General features: G+C 36.6%; 4 protein-coding genes across 5 annotated transcripts; 2 read left to right on the top strand and 2 right to left on the bottom strand.

Moving 5' to 3' along the window:
• Positions 1–262: 262 nt before the first annotated feature.
• LOC110709566 (putative nuclease HARBI1) lies at positions 263–1,820 on the bottom strand. The gene has a single exon (XM_021887781.1). The coding sequence runs from the start codon at positions 1,818–1,820 to the stop codon at positions 456–458; it is 1,365 nt and encodes a 454-aa protein (XP_021743473.1). The 3' UTR covers positions 263–455.
• A 550-nt stretch (positions 1,821–2,370) lies between these two features.
• Positions 2,371–3,048, bottom strand: LOC110709567 (glutathione S-transferase T3-like). Its single transcript, XM_021887782.1, has one exon. It carries the CDS (start codon positions 3,046–3,048, stop codon positions 2,371–2,373), a length of 678 nt encoding a protein of 225 aa, XP_021743474.1.
• A 1,012-nt stretch (positions 3,049–4,060) lies between these two features.
• LOC110709672 (serine--tRNA ligase, chloroplastic/mitochondrial-like) lies at positions 4,061–10,216 on the top strand. 2 transcript variants are annotated; one of them, XM_021887889.1, is made up of 10 exons: positions 4,061–4,706; positions 4,806–4,954; positions 6,638–6,731; positions 6,808–6,956; positions 7,086–7,178; positions 7,648–7,827; positions 8,099–8,265; positions 8,613–8,747; positions 8,838–8,931; positions 9,748–10,216. In XM_021887889.1, the coding sequence occupies exons 1-10, from the start codon at positions 4,463–4,465 to the stop codon at positions 10,012–10,014; spliced, it is 1,572 nt and encodes a 523-aa protein (XP_021743581.1). In that variant the 5' UTR covers positions 4,061–4,462; the 3' UTR covers positions 10,015–10,216. The 2 variants fall into 2 exon arrangements, with proteins under 2 accessions (XP_021743581.1, XP_021743582.1); XM_021887890.1 differs by lacking the exon at positions 4,061–4,706 and having other exon boundaries at positions 4,826–4,954; positions 6,631–6,731.
• A 1,469-nt stretch (positions 10,217–11,685) lies between these two features.
• LOC110709611 (exopolygalacturonase-like) lies at positions 11,686–13,571 on the top strand. Its single transcript, XM_021887822.1, has 4 exons — positions 11,686–11,861; positions 12,012–12,332; positions 12,532–13,047; positions 13,116–13,571. The coding sequence occupies exons 1-4, from the start codon at positions 11,739–11,741 to the stop codon at positions 13,377–13,379; spliced, it is 1,224 nt and encodes a 407-aa protein (XP_021743514.1). The 5' UTR covers positions 11,686–11,738; the 3' UTR covers positions 13,380–13,571.
• Positions 13,572–20,277: the final 6,706 nt, after the last annotated feature.

The following is a 20,277-nucleotide window of genomic DNA, read 5'->3' on the forward strand; positions in this document are numbered from 1 at the left end:
AATGGTTCATGGGTCACTATCACCATTTCTCTCTCATCCACATCAACCCAACAAACCATTTACAATATTCACTCTTAACAATAAACACTAAACAATGGTTCATCATCAATACTCCTTACCCCACCTTATTTTATTTTTGTAAATATAATCTTTTTGTTTCATAATTATAATTTATTAACCGATGTCAATGTAATTAATTGACGTATTTAATATTTTAATCGTGATTACTAATTAAGAAATTATCGCGTTTTTTATCAGCTTTTTAAAAAATTAATTCTTGTGATTAATATTTTTTAAACAACAACGCAGCTAATTTTAATTAACATAAAAAAAAGGAGGTACAAATCGTGATTACAGTTCTACAACTATAATCTAGTACATTTTATTTAAAAAAAAAAAACACAACTACACATCGTTTTGTAAGATGTCCTTAGGGATAACCATTTGTTGTAAACCTAGTTGCCTAAGTTTTCGTTGTTACCAAATTTATTCCATATATGTTCGACCAAGTCGTTTTTTAGCTGCAAATGAGTCTGTTGATCCTCAATCTCTGTTCTACGAGACAAGTATAAGCCGATATCCACAATACGATCAGTACGGTACTCGGTAGTGTCCTCATTAGCGTTCCCTCCAGCATTCATAAACTCATTGGTATTAACGTTATTTTGATACGTCTCTCGTTCATCTTCAACGATCATATTATGTATTATGATGCAGGCGAGCATGATATTGTGGAGTATGTCGGTATCCCACGCCAAAGACGGCTTTTTAATAATGGCAAAACGAGCTTGAAGGACCCCAAATGCACGTTCAACGTCTTTTCTTGCAGCTTCCTGGTGTTTTGCGAATAAACGATCCTTATGAGTTTGTGGACTCGTAATGGATTTCACAAAAGAAGCCCATCTAGGGTAGATTCCATCAGTAAGATAATACCCATTCGTATAATGATGACCATTGACTACGAAGTTGACAGGAGGTGTCCGACCCTCTAAGACGTCTTCGAACACAGGGGATCGATGAAGCACATTAATATCGTTGCAGCTACCTGGCATCCCAAAAAACGAATGCCATATCCATAGATCTCTGTCCGCAACTGCCTCCAGTATGAGAGTTGCAACTCCTTCTCTTCCTTGATACTGCCCCTTCCATGCGTGTGGACAGTTCTTCCACTCCCAGTGCATACAATCAATGCTACCTATCATGCCAGGAAATCCACGTTCTTCCCCAATACGTAGCAATCTTTCCATATCTGCGATGTTTGGACGGCGTAGGTACTGATCACCGAACAGGTTGATGACACCTTCTGTAAACTTTTGGAGTGCCAATCGTGAAGTAGCCTCACTTATACGGACATACTCATCACAAGCGTCTGAAGCACACCCGTAAGCTAGTTGTCTAACGGCCGCAGTGCACTTTTGAAGTGGAGACAAACCAAGACGACCTGCCACATCTCGCCTTTGTTGAAACCAAGGGTCATGTTGGGTCACTACGTTGAGAAGGCGCTCAAACACATGTTTACGCATTCGAAATCGGCGCCGGAACAAGGAACTTGGATAAACTGGGACTTCCGCGAAATAGTCATTGTATAACCGTGCATGACCTTCTTCGCGTCCCCTATCCTTTCGGGGCTCAATAGATTTTCGTCGGCGTTGCTGAGTGGCAGCCTGAATAATTGGTGGAATGTACTCATGCATTACGTGTTGTATCATAAGACACACTTCATTACGTTGTTGAACTCTAAGCTCCCTTCCCTCATCATCCGAGTTAGATGAAGATGAAGGGGAATCGGTTGAGCTTTCGTTTAAACTATTTGAATTCATTTTGTACGTAAGAAATGTAAGATAGAGTGAGGTTTGCTAATAGTAACTGCAAACGATTTATGTGTTTGTGTGTATACAAAATGAAAGAATGGTGTTTATTTATAGTGAACTAATTTGTAATTCTTCTTCAGAAATAGCTGAATATAAAGAAACAAAGATCGCATGGGCTATGACAAACAATGAATTACAACCACACAGAAATTGAATGGAGAAGAAGGGTTTCACATGGGCTATGACAAACACTGGATTAGAACCACACATAAATTGAATGGAGAAGAAGGGTTTCACATGGGCTAACAAAGGGGAAATTAAGATACTGACACAATTATATATAAAGAGACAAATTGATATAATTGAATAAACAGAATAAGATCACATGGGCTATGAAAATGGGAAAGTGGAAAAGATACATTTTATTGATTAATTGATAAAGTACAAACATAAGGAAATGAGTACAAGAGGTTGAACTGGAATTGAAAACTTATCACTACTGAAAATGAAGAACAACAAAGGAATTGAACACACTTAACTACAATAAAAATAAAGGACACTAAGCATCATTATTGAAACGTTGAATATTGTTCCGAAGTATTACTATCATTTCGTCTTCCCATTGTTCTCGGTTTACTTTCTGTTCTAGACGAGATAGTTGCTCCCAGTTGATCCTATATTGCTCTAGCTCAATTTTCCGTTGTTTCCTTGCCTCCTTGCGCTCTTGTATTTCAAGTCTCTTCATTTCTGCTTCGTTTGACACATTCATCGACTCCCCAAAAAGCTGCAATCGAGTGTTGAATGTTTCTAATTCCTTAAATGCTTGACTTGATGGAGCTTTACCCTTCAACCTCGACTTAGCCTTTTTAATACCTTCAGCACGAGCTACTCTCTCATCACCGATACCCACGCTGGTTGGTGTGGTAGGTGAGGAATTGTCACCCTCATCCCGTGTCCTCTTCCCACTACTTCCGCTCCCTACAGACTCATCCGTTAGTGGAGTTGAATGTGGACGTCCCACCGATGGCTTGAATGTTTGTTGGTCCAAGAAAGACCGGAATTTGTCACACTTCCTTAGTTGGATCCATTCCTCATAGAAGGTGAATTGTCCGAACGAGTTCTCATGGATTTTGTGGGCCTCTTGGATAACATCATCTTCGTTATAGCCACTTCCCTTTCGCTTCCGGGCCTTATCATAGCTTCCGCACCACTTTAACACGGCTTCAGAGATTCGCATCCACCTTCCCTTCAAACTACTAATAGTTCGTAGGGATATTCATCTGGATTCGATTCCCTGGCAGCATCGTATGCGTCCAAGACTCTCTTCCAAAATACACCCTTCTTTTGATTTGTGCCGATAATTATGTCGGTGCTGGTGTTCATGTAGCCGGATATAAGAGCCGCAGTTTCTGATCACGACCAACCTCTATTGTTTGAACCACCAACACGATATTCAGGAGTTGATTGGAGTGGTTGCTGTAACATTTGACTGAAGTTTTGATGGGGAGAAGGAGTTTCATTTCCCTCACCATCATCCTCACATTCTTCATTTGCCTCATCTTCTTCAGATAAGACATTGCTCGATTCCCAAATATTTGTGGATGTTTGTGAAAAATTTGGGTGAATTGGAGGAAAATTAGCTTGATTCGGGATCATATTTTGACCCAATTTTTTTTTTGCTTTCTATTTGTTTTGGGGTTGGTATTAGCATCCATAATTATAATTTATATTTGGAAAAAATAAAAATTTAATAATAATAATAATAATAATAATAATAACAATAATAATAATAGAAATAATAATAATAACGATAATAATAATAATAATAATAATAACAACGATGATAATAATAATAATAATAACAACGATAATAATAATAATAATAACGATAATAATAATAATAATAACGATAATAATAAAAATAATAATAATAATAATAACGATAATAATAAAAACAATAATAATAATAACGATAATAATAATAATAATAACGATAATAATAAAAATAATAATAATAATAATAACGATAATAATAAAAACAATAATAACAATAATAATATTAATAATAATAATATTAATAATAATATTAATGATAATAATTAAAAATAATAATAACAATAATAATATTAATATTGGTATAAATAATAATAATAATATTGGTAATTATAGAGGGGATTTTTGAAGAGAAAAATATAGTAGAAAAAAATGAATTTTGAAAGTTGAAAAAAATATATCAATATGGGTGTCTATTTATAGAGGGGAAAAAAATAGAGTCGTTGGTAATTTTTTTTTTTTTTTTTTGATTTGTATTTTGTAAAATATATCCGTTGCAAAATTACAACGGATATATTTAAAACAGTGCAAACGTGTCAAGCAGCGGCTGGAGCTTCAACAGCAAAACAACGTCGTTTTCATGGAAATGCTTGCTCCTGCAATCGAACCCATGACCACTCAACATGAACCATTAAAGGTTTGCCATTAAGCCACCACTTTATTTGTTTATTCATTGTGAACAATTAAATAGTTCACCCTTAAAGATGCCCTTAGTATCACAATATTGCAATCAAACCCTTACCTATCCGTTGCCTAAAACCCCACCCTAAAACTCCGTCAAACATCTTCATCTCCATCTCAAAGCTTCACAATCAACAATGGGGTTACCGCAATGTCTAGGCGGAGCAACCTTCCACACCTTAAAAATGGCGGGCATTCCTCCTCCCATTTTCAGACCCCTTTTGACCACCCCATCTCTGAACCTTCTTCTTCTACCTCGCCCCATTAGACTCCCCCATCTGCCATTTCCTTCACTTCTTCGCCCATTTTCTCTCTCCTCTGCCGTCGCCTCCGCCCAAGCAACTCCCTCCGCCGCACCCACAACTGCCTCATCTGATTCAGGTACCCCCTTCTCTTATAATTTCTGGGTTTTCTTAATTGAAGTTAATGAATTTGAAATTGGGGTTTTTTTATTGGACTTTTTTTTTATTGGGGTTGTAGGGTTGAAGACTCAGTGGAAAGCAACGGTTGATTTCAAGTGGATTAGGGATAACAAAGATGCAGTTGCTGCTAATATAAAGAACAGGAATTCTACTGCTAATTTGGATTTGGTTCTTGAGCTTTATGACAAGATGCTTACTCTTCAGAAGGTTAAGCCTCTTTCTTAATTGTTGGTTTTAATTTATCATTCCATTTGCTAAGTTAATTGGTTAGTTTAGATAAAGAGGACTAATATGATAAATTGGAAATCGGTTGATGTTTCTAGCAATGTTGTAAGATGAGAACTTTGGTAAGTGTTCAGTTTATCAAATATCGAATCTTTGAATGCTTAGAGAGTGTTAATTACTGCTGAAAATAGTGGAGTGCGTAGGGATTAGCTGTGAGATTTGCCTTTTCGTTTAGTAAGGTTGCTGAATTTACCATGGCATTTATGCACCATCTTGTAAAGAAGTGAGAATGGTGAAGTGCGTAGGAATTAGCGAGGTCATGCTTCTTAGTAGTTTAGTAAGGTTGCTGAATTTACCATGGCACTAGTGCACAACTGAAAATGGTGTAGTAGTGTGTGGGATTTAGCTATGAAATTATGCTTCTTAGTTTAGTATACCAAGGTTGCTGAGTTTGCTGCCTATCCAAGTATGCTGTCGTGTGGACTTTGGTATGATGCTAAAGTTGAGTAGATCTTTAGCATAACTCTAGTATATCAACATGATATGAAATCATTGGGATGCCCAATCAAGTTTGTTTTGGTGTTATAATAACATGTTGAGGATTTGTCTTTCAAATAAATTAAAAAAATTTGAGGACTTGGGTACTAGTCATAAACTATAGATTTTAGCAAGTTAGTTTGGAATTGTGCTTTTGTAGGATAATTTTAATTTCTTTTAATATATATGAATCATATGATAAAGGTTTTGTTTGTTTTGGGGGGACTTTCCTTTATACGTCCTCCGTTCCAATAATATTGCAACAAGGATGAAATTACGCATCCCAAAACACATTTTATATATATTAAATATCTATAATTGTATAAGAGTAAAAATTATAAAAAGTTGATATGGTGAAAGTATATTATGAGACGAATCTAACAAGATCCTACATGACTATATTTTGATTAATGTATAAATCATATTATATGATCAAACAAGAGTGATAAATAATGCAAAGTTCCAATGTTGCAATATTATTGGAACGGAGGAAGTATCTTTTTAAGGAAACTAGTTCTCGAATAATCCTTCAATTTGGTTTCTAAATGGGAGAGATCAAATTTGTTAAGTGATAAAGTTGAAATAGATTTCTTCACTTAAAAAGAATGTTATGCTTTCCATCGCATGCCTTTTCTTCCTCATATCCTCCTCCCCCCCCCTCCGCGTGTATCTCAGTATCTCTCTAGTTCCCCCCCCTTCTAGAGGTATCGATTTGGGTGTCTGGGTTGGGTTTGGTAGCGTCAGGTCAGGCCGGGTCTAGTTAGAAGTTGAGTCATGCTAAATTATTATGCATATACAAGTTGAAATCTGAATCGGGTTACTTTTAGGTTGGGTTGGGTGAGTTTTTGACATTTCGACTCTTACTTTTTCCTAAGAGTGCTAACTGCTAGTACTTAATGTAAACAAGTGTAATAAATATATATTATTTTCTTTATTTACCCCCTCCCTCCACCCCACTTTCAAAGCTGCACCATCCTTTTTAAAAAATTAATTATTATGGTGTGTGTGTGTAACTTGGCACAATCTTTTAAAGTGATCATGCTGTATGTGTATCATTTCTTGACTTCTTATTACTGTACTAGAGTAGGTTTCTTCTGAATTTAGCTAATTGTCGCTCACAGAGAGCAGGAGGTTGAGCAGCTTCGTGGGGAAAGAAATGCAGTGGCAAACAAAATGAAAGGAAAACTGGAACCATCTGAGCGTCAGAAGCTGATAGAAGAAGGTAATAAGGGTTCTACGCAGTTGCTCGTAAAAAGTAGCTTGATTCGATGAAAACATCTGTAATGCTTTGCGTTTAGGTAAGAACTTGAAGGAAAAACTTGCTAGCCTGGAGGAAGATCTCCTCAGACTAACAGATGAGCTTCAGCAGGAAGCTCAATGTATTCCAAATATGACTCATCCGGATGTGCCAATAGGAGATGAAAATTGTTCAGTGTTGAGAAAAATGGTAACTTTGTTCATACGATTCTGAGTTTATGTCTTATTTTCTTTCACAATAACTTGAGGTTGGATGTTAAGAAAATGAAGGTTGTTTTCCATCCTTTTTTGTACATATATCTAATTTTTGTCTCTGTAGGTTGGTAGGCCACGTGAATTTGGCTTTCCTATCAAGGATCACCTTGCACTAGGCAAAGAGCTTGATCTTTTTGATTTCGATGCTGCAGCCGAGGTAATTTCCTGTTTTAAGTGAGTCTAGAAGTATCTTTTCATTATTGTGTCGAATAGCCCTTTTTAAATGTCATGTGATCTCCTTGACTTGAGAGCTGTTGTTGTAGCATAACTCTGACTTATTTTTCTTCTCAACACATACTAAACTATCTGTATCCTTTTTTTTTTTTTTTTTTTTCTTCCTGTGGCAATAAGTACCTTTCGGATTGTGGGTGCATTTGGGAATTGGGATGTTAATTGTAAGGGATATTAATGGATTTCTGTTTCCCTTACCGTATTCACTTAGACTTTTATTCTATGTTTCATCCTCTTGAAGAGAATTTTTTACTTGGTATCAGTATTGTTGCTTAATTACTGTTTGAAAATCTCAGTTACAATTTTTATAAATGGCAATGGATATTTGTTGGTGTACAAATCCCTAATAATGTCTCAATATATTTACATTCAATTCTTCTGTTTGCCCATTATAGGTTAGTGGCTCCAAATTTTACTACCTGAAAAATGAAGCAGTCATGCTAGAAATGGCCCTTGTTAACTGGACTCTTTCAGAGGTCACAAAAAGAGGTTTTACTCCTTTGACAACCCCAGAAATTGTGAGGGCATCTGTTGTAGAAAAATGTGGGTTTCAACCTCGGGCAGAGAATACACAGGTTTGTCAATGATTTTCTTTTGTAATGGTTGATTATGTTTTGCATATATTTCCTCAACAGTATGATGTTTTGATTCATGATTTCTGGAGTGCCTAATCTGTCAGGCTTGTCATATAGTAGCCTTATTGTGCTTTATTGCTCCAAATTTTTTTCTTGTAGGCATATCCAGTGATTGCTCACATATTTGTAAAGCTGTTGTTGTATCCTGTTGGAGCTAAGTATCTCACTTGAAAGATGAAGCTGATGTTTGGCTTGTTTGAAACCTCCACAGGTTTATACTATTTCAGGTTCTGATCAGTGCCTCATAGGCACCGCTGAAATACCATTAGGAGGACTTCATATGGATTCTATTCTTTCTGAATCATCATTACCTTTGAAGTATGTTGCTTATTCACATTGCTTCCGGACTGAGGCAGGGGCTGCTGGCGCCGCAACAAGGTAAATAATCTGAAAAAGTCATATCTTCCTTTTCTGCTGCTTCTGTCTATTTTGACTTTTAAATCTATATCCCTTCTTGTGACTACATCTCATTTTTGAAATCCAGCAATTTGAGATTCTGGTTTGGTTGACATCTGGTTTTCTGCTCCATAGTTTGCGCAAAACTTCACCGTTCATTTTCCTAATTTTTTTTTTCAGATTCTTGAAGGATATAATTTTTCCTGTTATATTGTCATCTCACAAATAAATTGTTTCTTGTATGTTCCTGGTTGGTTTCTTCCATGCATTATACATAGGCTTTTTGAATTTCTTGTGTCATCTGACAAGTTTGTTGTAAATCGATACAGAGGGCTTTACCGAGTGCATCAGTTTAGCAAGGTTGAGATGTTTGTCCTGTGTAGACCTGAGGACAGTGATACATATCTTGAAGAGCTTATTGGAATTGAAGAAGACCTCTTTACAGCCTTGGGTTTTCACTTCAAGTAGGAAGAACCCTGTTCTTGTGTAATTATGTTGTGGCTTTATCTCTTCTCTCCTTAAATAATGTTGTTATCTACTTTTGGTTGTGGCAGAACCCTGGATATGTCATCTGCAGATCTAGGGGCTCCTGCTTTCCGTAAGTTTGATGTGGAAGCATGGATGCCAGGATTGGAACGTTATGGTGAGGTATGTTGACTTTCTCTATCTTTGTGAATATAGGTTAAATGAGTAGCAATTTTGAGCTTTGGACAATCAGTACATTAGTGTTATCTAGACCAAGCAAAAGTGACTTGACTGGAACGATCTGACTTGACGCAAACTAGCCTGGTCCAAACCTGAACCCCAAAATTAGGCAACCTGACATCTACCCATCCTGACCAAATTTATTGATCAAAATTGATTTGAATTTTTATGCGAAGCAAATTGATGATAGATCTGAATATGACTTGAACTGAACCAAACGATTCACTGCCTGAATATGTTGCCTAGTGAATGGACCTAGCCCGATCCCAATCAGAAGGACCAATTTGCCACCTCTGAAGTCTAGATTGTTATCTTCCATAAAAAAACTGTACTCAAGCGTAATATAGTGCCTTGTTTCCTTTTGGGTTCTAGTAAAAGACCATATAAGATTCTAACACAACCAATTTGGGGAACAATATGCTCTTGAGTCTTGATCAATGGAATCCTGGTTTCTTGGATGAACTACAAATCCTAAATGTCTACCACTCTTATCTTTTGCATTACATTTTTTTTTTTTTTTTTGAGAACTGTGTTCCTGTGGTAAAGCTTCGCTATGCACCTATGTCGCTCTGACCTTTCTTCCACACACCCAGTCTCGGGTTCTATGTTTCTCACCACCCCTCCATGTTCTGCAATATCTCTAAGATAGGGGGTAGTTGTGTATATGCACCTCTCCAAAATATAAAGATGCTGGTTGATTCACCATCTTAGAATCTTGGTTCTTTATGTAAAGCTTGGATTCCTGAATTTCATGTGTAGATATCAAGCGCCTCAAATTGTACGGACTATCAAAGTCGTCGGTTAGGGATCCGATACCGCCCAGAATTGCCGTCTATGAATCAGAAGAAGGCTAAGAATACCCCAACACAGTTCGTGCACACTCTAAATGCTACAGCATGTGCAGTGCCACGTATGATTGTTTGTTTGCTGGAGAATTACCAACAAGAGGATGGCTCGGTTATCATTCCCGAGCCACTTAGGCCCTTTATGGGCGGGATTGAGCGGATAACTTATAAATTCCGATAGGAGTAGCTCTTATAAGCTAAGCTCTACCTTCATTTTTGGATTCGAGATGTATATTTGGCGATTTTTACATCTTCCTAAATCCTAAAGTCTTCAATGCAAATTAGAGTTGAGAATAGGTTGAAACAGTTTGCTAATGATTTCATAGACTTGATATAAAATTTTACTACTCATTTTATAATACAAGGCCAAGTTTTACTGTTGTGGAAAGTCTTATTAACGCTTTGATTTCCTTAGAATTTAAACTCAAATCTACTTTGCCATAATCTCTAAAAATACAACATTAAAAAAAATTGGTGACAACTGACAAGTATTACTGCGCAACATAGAACCAGGAAGGGCAGAAACGTTGATTGCTTGCATTTTTTTAGCACTGTTGGATGGGGACCAATGTTGGAAGGAAATGCTCCATCTGAATTACTCCCTATAAGAAAATTGTGAATTTTTATGTATGCAATACTCACTGGTTGTACTTTGACTAACTTTGATGATTTATCATTAAAGAAATGTATATGAAAATTTGTTAAGTTCTCAAATTATACAGTGAAATTGTTGCAAGTTAAAACAAACGAAGGAAGTATTAAGCACCGACTAGAGGTGTATGGTGAGATACAATTAACAAGACTCGATTACTCACATAAGGCTTGTCTAACAATGACTTGTGAATGTGTTTATCATAATTCTCTCATACTTGAGAAAAACTTAGAAGAGAGCAGCAAATTTGACCAATTTTTATGGTTTCTCAATAGGGTTGTGTTTTGATATCAAAAACATCAACATCAATAATTTAGCTATAACTTCTCAAGCAAGTGTGTTCACTAGTACATACGTAATAATCAATAATTACAAAGCATAAACATGCACGGTTGTACAACAAAGAAATGTACATGGTGCTACAACAAAACAATGCGATGAACCAAGCTAACCAAAGGACACACGAATGTGCCGCCTTCATCACTCGCAGACACTAATCATTTATTCTCAATTTTTTCAAGCACTTCTCGTGTACTTTAGCGTGAACAAAATTATACAGGTATGTGCGGATGTGCTACAAGCCTACAGTCACTTTCCTCACAAAAATTAATTAACTTTGAACTTTTGCATTATTCATAGGCTTATACGATTGACCAATTTATTTTTATAACACATAATCAACAACTGCTACTATGAAAATGTTGTTGCATCAGTTTTATTGTATATTGTTAAAATGTAATTTAATTTTTGCTAATAAATAATTAAAAATATACTCCTTAAATGGTTAAAGTTGAGTGTTGGCACGCCAGTCCAAAAGAAATGACAAGGTTTTTGTAGGACGAAGAGAGTAATCCTCCAACTTATAACCGTGTCGTTAAACTACACAACTCGGAATGACGTAAAACCTTATGAAATACATGCAAATTTGTTACACAAATGTTGTTCCAACAGAAAAAAAAAACTAATGTAACACGTGTTTAGTTTATCAATGGATAGGAGTGTATCAAGGTGAAAGGAAGTATCTGAAATTAATTTTAATTTGCAATAACCACAAACTTAGCTTAAATTTAGCAACTTGCTTGAAACTGAATCAACATTTGAGTGGTGGAGGATTTCAGCTGTTACTATATAAGCAGCAGTTGTTTATGTCTATGATCATAATTAAAAAAAAAAAATCAAAAAAAAAAAAAAAACAATAATTTTTTTTAAAAAAACCCAAAAAAAAAAAAAAAAAAACAAAAAAAAGAAAAAAAATGAAAACTCCCAATCTCCCATTGTTGATTAGCTTGTTTTTTACATTTTTTATAGTCGTAAGATCCCATAAGGCCGTCGACATAACAAAATTTGGTGCTAAGCCTAATGCAGATGCAACACAGGTACATTTTTCCTTTCTTGATTGATTCAGATTTGTGTTATTCTTCAACATGTGACAAGTAACGTAGTTCTTGTCCCCCTTGATGATGATGTTTTTTTTTTGAAATGTCGTGAATTTTGCTTACTAAGATGTATATGTGATATTGTTTCAGGGCTTGTTGGGTGCCTGGAAAAAAGCATGTGCAGCAAAAGCACCTACAACGATTGTAGTACCTAAAGGAACCTTCTTGTTGAATGCTGTGAAGCTTATGGGTCCTTGCAAGGGTCCGATTACTATCGAAGTTAGAGGAAACTTCAAAGCACCACCACAAGTAGCCCAGTTTAAAGGCCAAGATACTTGGGTTAAGTTTGAAAACGTTGAGGGTCTTACTGTCAATGGTCTATCCGGTGGTGGAACTTTTGATGGTCAAGGACAATCGGCGTGGAAGCAGAATGATTGTGCTAAGACCGGCTCTTGCAACAATCTTCCTTACGTATGTCACCTTTGTTACATTTAGGAGATTTATAATATAGTAATATACTACCTCCGTTTCATATTATTTGCAACAATTAGACATTTTCTATTCATACTTTATATTAAATTGTTGCAAATAATATGAAACAGGATATTAATAATTAGATATTTTTATTCAGGAGCCCTAATCAATCATGTCATTACAACTATGTGTGCAGAATTTCAGGTTCAACATGCTAACAAACAGTAAAATAAACGGGATCAAATCGTTGAACAGCAAGCTATATCACATGGGAGTTTTGGGGTGCAAAAACTTAACACTAAACGAGTTAACTATCGAAGCACCAAAAGACAGTCTTAATACAGATGGTATGCACATTGGACGTTCAAACGGGGTGTTTGTCACCAATTCAAAGATCGGTACAGGAGATGATTGTATCTCTATGGGCGATGGAGCTGTCGACGTACACATTGAAGGTATCACATGTGGTCCTGGTCATGGTATCAGTATTGGAAGCATGGGTAGGTACCCGAATGAGGCTCCTAACAAAGGTATCATTGTTAAGAACTGCACCTTTACTAATACCGACAACGGTGTTAGAATCAAGAGTTGGAGAGGCTCTTATGCAGCAACTGGTACTGATCTTCATTTTGAGGACATCACTGTTAAAAATGTGCTTAATCCTGTTATTATCGATCAAGAGTACTGCCCCTACGAACACTGCAAGGATAAGGTTATCAATTGAACAATTATTTATAATGTCACACTTTAGTTGTACACTAATATATGTTTTATTTTCAGACACCATCAAAGGTTAAGCTCAGCAACATCAGTTTCAAAAGAGTAAGAGGAAGTGCAACTTCAAAGGAGGCAGTGAAGCTGTTGTGCAGCAGTGGAGTTCCTTGTGACAAGGTCGAGCTTTCTGACATCGACTTGACTTTCTCTGGTGGGGCTGCCGTCTCAGAGTGTAAAAATGTTAAGCCAATCATTACTGGTAAGCAGAACCCTGCTGCATGTGGTGCACCCGCTCAGGATTCTGATTCTAGGGCGTCAAAATCTTCGTAATCAATTGACTATGCACTTTACGTTTGTACGTATCAAGTATTTGACCGCTGAGCTGTACTCGTATAATTTTGTCAACTGCATAGATGTGTACTAGGATGTCTTTGGTTTAGTACCTTTTCAAGACTAATTTGTGGATGCCTTGATAACATATGATTGTAAGAGAATTTATGCAATAATATAACTTGATTGATACACTAACAATTCTATTGTTTGTGTGAATGAAGGATGTATGTCTTACATTTTTAATCTTTTTACGCACACATTATTAAAAAAAGGAATTGACAAAACTTTTTATACTTATACGTGGGATCAAACTATATTCTCGAACTTATGGTAATCTAAGAATAAATCTCAAGTTTATGAAAAGCAAAAGTCCATATTTTAAATTAGTAAACAATATAGAATAACGGAGTAGGATCAAAATAAAAATAAAACAAATGTACAATAACTCCCGTTTACATCATGTTAATCACAATTTTATGAGTTGAGTATATTTGGCTAGCTTACCGGATAAATTTCATTCAGAAAATAAAAAAGCTTATCGTTATTGTTGCGATTCATAAGAAATTAAGGGAGTAGAAATTTACGAAGTATCAATTTGAATATTTGAGTATGATATTCAATTTAATTTGTCTCCAGGCCAGCATTTCGATCTCTACGTGTCCTGAATGTGTCTCGAACAAATTTAGTTTCTTAAAAACTAATTTAAATGTTCTGAACAAAGTGTAGTTTCAAGAAATTTTTTAAAATTCTATATTTAGCTTAGTTGATTAAGGTGTTGAGGCTCAACATAGCTAGGGATCATATCATTCTAAATCATTTTCCATAAGCAATAATTCTCTCTCCCAATTAAAAAAACGAAACAAGAAATGAAAAAAAAAAAAAACAGAAACAACTAACTTTGTTGAGTTGTTCTCTCCTTTCTTTAGTAGCTGTAATAAGTAGAAATTAAAGAATATTATATTGGGTTAATGTGGCCCAAATTTCACAAGCCCAATTAATTATGTCTCCAGGTATCCAAAAATTTCTAGAAAATTCTCGTATATTGAGAAATTGATGGAGAATTAAAGAATTTACAATTTAGTGAATGGTCCTGAAGATTCTAGATTTATGTGGCAATTTAAAGAACATGTGTGTAGAATTTTCCACACACTTCTTCCACCTCCATATATCACCTACAAATAGTAGTGTTGGGCATCATTTGCAAGCATGTATCCACCTACATATCCTCCAATACTCCAATACTATACACTTTATGAGTGTCCCTCCATTCATATCACGATCGGATCGGAGTTTCTACATACACATAATCTCCCTAATCCACTATCCTTATTTTTATACAACTTCTTTGTGAGTTCTCTTGTAATACCCACCCTTGAGTTTTCTTGTAATACTCACCCTTTCAAGGGTTCTTGTACTCTTCTATTTTTCATATAGTGGAGTATTTTGGGTGCTTGTCGTCGTGATTTTTTTTTTTTTTTTTTTTTTTTTTTTTCCCACGTCAAATATCGTGTCAATTTCTTCAAAACTTATGCCTTTATCTTTCTCCTAATTATTTTATCAATCTCTACATCTTTAATTTGCTTCCGCTGTGCACTCACCAACCCTAACATATTATGTACTAAAGGAAGTATTATGGTATATAATAGTAATGACAAACATTTGAATAAATCGGATGTAAAAAAAATTGTACGTCTATATTGGTGTGGTAAAGTCACTCTAGAATAATAAAAAGTTATCCCAATATATGTAAAAGTTATCTTAGCTATTTTTTATTGATAAATTTATGGAGTACTCTTTTGAAAGAGTAAAAATCAAATCCGTTCCTAGTGTATGAAGATAAACTTGTCCAATTACTTCTAATATAATACGGGTTAAAATTTACTCAAAAATGTTGAAAAGTTACCATATAATTAATATTGTTTGGTTTACGCTACTTTAATTTTGATGTTACATATTGACCAACATATAATTATAAGCAATGTAATTGATTTTAATATAATAAAAGGTAAGTGAGGGTAATTGGTTTTAAAAAATCATATAATATAATATAGTGAAGTTAGTATTTTATTGAAAAATTAGAAATATAAGAGGGAAAGACATTGGGCTATGTGGTGGGCAAGATAAGCCTATCTGTCCTGCGGACATATTACTCTACTCATGGGATAGGGGCTAGATGTGTGTTGGCCTGACTGGGTCATCGCCCTTGTCACAGTCTGCGATGTCTGATTTCGTACTTGGTCGTGTGGTGATAGATGCGGCTCATCGCAAACGTGCAAAGCATCAGGCTAAGTGTGAGACAATTGGGTATGATTTTATTCCTTTCTCCTTTACTTCATTGGGAGAATTAGAGACAGATGCTATTGCTTTGCTTAAGCGGGTACAGAAGTTCTTTCAGACTTAGAATATCGGGGCTAGAGCAGCTGCCCACATCTTTGTTAGGATTAGCTTTGCTATAGCAAAAGGAGTGAGGGTCCAAATTGTTTCTCGGCTTCCCACTAATTTTATGTAAATCTTTTGAAAATCCTTTTTATAATAATAATAATAATAATAATAATAATAATAATAATAATAATAAAATTAGTGAGTTTGAATGAGTACTATGACAGGAAAATGTAGTTGTTCGACAAAAAAGAATTGTAACAATGAAAAAAAATAAAAAGGTCATGGTAAGAGAATTGACAGAGTTGGATTTTTGGGGCAGACAAGGGTAGAGGATCAAGGCTTTAGTGGCGATATTTGGGTATTTTGGAAGAACGAAGAGGTGTCTGCTACATTTCTTGACAACAACTCTCAACATGTAACGGTGGAGATTGAGAAAAGAGGTGAGGAACCTCGGCTATTCTCTGCAATTTATGCTAGTTTGGAGAACTCTTTGAGAAAAGATCTTTGGAAAGAACTTGAAAATATCAAAAACAATTATAATGGTCTGTAGTTACTTGCTCGAGATTTCAATGACACAAAGTATATGTCAGAGAGATCGGGTGTTGGAGGTTCTGAGATGTAAATTAAAAAAGGTGTCGAGATTTTTGTGATTAGGTTAATTCCAATGGTTTGATAAATTTGGGGTGTTCCGGACCTGCGCATACATGGTTTAGGGGGCTATCTCCCACCACCTTCAAATCAGCAAGACTGGATCGAGGACTTTTGAATGATGATTGGAGGTTGAGGTTTGCGGAAGGAGCAGTTAGAAATTTGCCTAAATTCACCTCGGACCATTGTCTAATCTTGATAAGCACTACCGGATTTACCCCCATCCCTGTGGTGTTTAAGCCATTTTGCTTTCAGGCTGCTTGGCTTCATCATGAGAAGTTCGAAGAGTTTGTGGTTTCTAATTGGAATAATCGAGAAGAGATAGTGCCTTACTTGAAGGTTTTTGCTCGGAAATTGACAGAATGGAATAAGGAGATATTCCATAATATTTTTAGAAAGAAGGCTGAGCTGATGGCTCATTTAGAGGGCATTAAAAAATCTTTGTCGAATGGAGGGCCTTGTTTGGAAGAGAAGCTAAGAGTGGAGATGAATCAGGTGTTAGACCAAGAAGAAACTCTATGGTTTCAAATATCTAGGGCTGATGCTATTTGTGATGGCGATCAAAATACCAAGTATTTCCATCTTTCTACCATTATTTGAAGAAAGAGAAACCGAATAGAGACCTTGATGAATGCTGAAGGTGTGTGGCTGAGTGAATTGATCAAGTGCAAAGTGAAATTCTGGAATATTGGAAAAGTTTGTTCGCGGAGGAAGGGCAACAAAACTCGAGTCTGGAGCTGTTAAGGGACAATTTCCCTCGCGTTGAAACTGATGATTAGGAAACTCTTACTAGGCCGTTTGAAATTTGCGAGATTTATAAGGCTCCTCATAGCATGAACCCATACAAAGCTTTCCAGCCACTATTTTACCAGAGGTTTTGGGATGTGGTCAAACAAAATTTGATCAAAGTGGTACTTGATATTTTGGAAGGTCGATGTTTTCCAGAAGGCATTAATATAATGATGCATTCTAGGTCTTAATTCCCAAGATGGACTATGTAACATTACATATAAGATTGTGACTAAGGTTATTGTGAACTGTCTTAAACCGTTGCTACCTCAGTTGATCTTTCCTACTCAGTGTTCATTTGTTCCAAAACGGCAAATTACTGAAAATGTGGTAATTGTTCAAGAGATGCTCCATTCTATGCGCCGAATGCAAGGAAAGGTGGGTTATATGGCAGTTAAAATCGACTTCGAAAAGGCTTATGATAGGCTTTGATGGTCTTTCATTCGTGATTCTCTCTTGGAACTTAGGTTACCCCAGCAAATGACTGACATTGTTATGATGTGCATCTCTTCGGCTAAGTTAAGCGTTCTTTGGAATGGTGAACCAACTCCTTATTTCTCACCTTCGAGAGGGATTCGGCAAGGCAATCCTTTGCCCCATACATATATGTTATCTGTATGGAAAGATTGACCCATCTAATTGATAGAGAGGTTAGTTTTGGTTGTTGGAAGCTGGCTTATGCAAGTTCAGGAGGTCCCCTAATCACAAATCTTGCGTTCGCGGATGATTTGATTTTGTTTTGTGAGGCAAACGTGGAGCAAGCACGATTGATGAAGAGTTGCTAGGATTCGTTTTGTCTAGTCTCTGGTAGCAAATTAAGCTTAGATAAGTCCCGGATTTATTTCTCCCCAAATACGAATTATGATGTGCGAGATGCGGTCTGTCAAGAATAAAATATGGAGAACATAGAAGATTTCGGCAAATATTTGGGGGTGCCTACGATAAATGGAAGGGTCACGAAGGCTACGTATCAATTCCTTGTGGATAAGATTAATGCTAAATTGGGTGACTGGCAATCGAAAGTTCTCTCGATGGCTGGGCGCATAACGTTAGCTCAGGCTTCAATTTCTTCAATCCCGGGTTATACTATGCAATCAGCTCGGGTACATAGAGGTATTTGCAATGCAATTGACAAGAAAACTAGGGCTTTTCTATGGGGAAGTACCGAGGAAAAGAGAAGGACTCATCTTGTGGCTTGGGATACAGTGGCAAAGCCAAAGAGTGAATGTGGGTTGGGGCTTCGTTCTATGCGCCAATCAAATGCGACCTTTCTGTTAAAACTGGGATGAAGGGTGTTAGCTGAAAAAAATTCCCTCTGGTCGAGATTTCTTCGGTATAAGTATTGCGGAGGAAGGTGCGACATAGACATGTTCAAGCCTAAGGTGGACTCTTCTAATGCTTAGAAAGGAATTGTTGAAAATATTGATGTACTGAAGAATGAAAGGATTAAGCTTTGCTGTTGGGAATGGAAAAGCTACGACTTTTTGGCAACACAATTGGGCTATTAAAGGTCCCCTAATCATTGAAGTGATTCATGATCCGCCTGCTGAAACACCGGGATTTAAAGTTTACGACATGTGGGATAGACAAAGAGGGTAGAAATTTGAGCTTTTCGCTGATTACATGCCAGGTGAGATATTAAAGACCATCCAAGCCTTTGAACTTATAGAGGATGAGGAGGCGTTTGATACGATATTTTGGAATGGTTCCCCTTCCGGAGGCTTTACCCTGAAGTCGACAATGGAATTAATCCGAGAAGAAAATAGCAATGATGAAGATGATACTCCTTGGCACATTATTTGGAAACTCCAAGTACCACAAAGGATGCGTTTTTTCTTGGTTAGCATACAGAGAGAGGCTAATGACAAACGCAGCAAGGTTCTTTAGGCACATGACAATGGATCCTCGATGCTTGGTTTGTGGTTTTGTAGAGGAAAATGCAGAACATATACTGTGGGGATGCCAAGCAGCTACGGCAGTTTGGCGTAAGCTCGATGTGAATGTGAATAGTTTGGATTTCAATGTTCCTTTCAAGGAGTGGATTATGAAGAATTTGCGAGTTAGAGGCTACTATGATAGAGAGGATTGGAATTTAATATTTGCGGTGACTTGTTGGTGGCTCTGGTGTTGGAGGAATGCTCGAAGTTTCAACAGAGAAGCGAATATTCTTATTGATCAAGCTTGTTTCATTTTGGCTCGAGTTAGAGATATTCGTAAGGCCTACGATAGGGATGCTGATAAGAGGGGTAAGAGGAAAAGAGAGGATATTCTTGTTAGATGGGAAGCTCCACCAGTGGGCTGGGAGTGTTTGCAAACGGAAGCAGCGTCAAAGGGGAATCCTGGGCCAGCTGGTGCAGGAGGTGTAATCATATGAGGGAAGCCCGGGAGGTGTTTGCTCTCAATTGTGGGTCATGCACTTGCACAAGGGTGGAGTTATTAGCTGTATTGCGTGGCCTTGCTATTGCTTGGAATGGTGGACACCGAAGAGTTCAAGTCAAAGTGGATTCGGAGGTGGTAGTTCGTATGTTAGTAGATCCTATTCCTACTAACTCTCCTTTTATTCATATCATTCGAAAGTGCAAATCTTTGATTAAAAGACAAGGGTGGAAAGTCACTATCGGGCACTGCTACAGGGAAGCCAATAGGGTAACTGATTGGTTAGTTAACTTTGGAGTCAACATGGAGCAGAATATGATCATCTTTGAGGCGGTCCCGGAGGATCTTCGTGTCGTTTTATTGGAGGATCTTAAGGGAGTGGCCTTTCGAGGAAATTGCCTATAGTTGAGTAGGATAGTAGGCTGTGTTTTCTTTTTATTTTGGTATTTTTTTCTCTTTCTAGTTGCGTAGCTTTCTCTTGTTTTTTGGGGCTTGCCCCTCGTTCCCACCAAAAAAAAAAGTAATATCACTATAAATACACCTGGTGTACACAAGAGTTTCTGTGTAGTAAAATACTTCATCTGTCTTATTTGCAACATTTCTCATTTCACGCTTGTCAATACATCCTTTAATTGCCTATATCTCTTATTATCAATAACTAAAAGTATATATTAAGACGAATTTAAAGAGATCCACATAA

The sequence above is a fragment of the Chenopodium quinoa genome, unplaced genomic scaffold (genome assembly GCF_001683475.1).
Source record: "Chenopodium quinoa cultivar QQ74 unplaced genomic scaffold, ASM168347v1, whole genome shotgun sequence".
NCBI classification, from domain to species: Eukaryota; Viridiplantae; Streptophyta; class Magnoliopsida; order Caryophyllales; family Amaranthaceae; genus Chenopodium; species Chenopodium quinoa.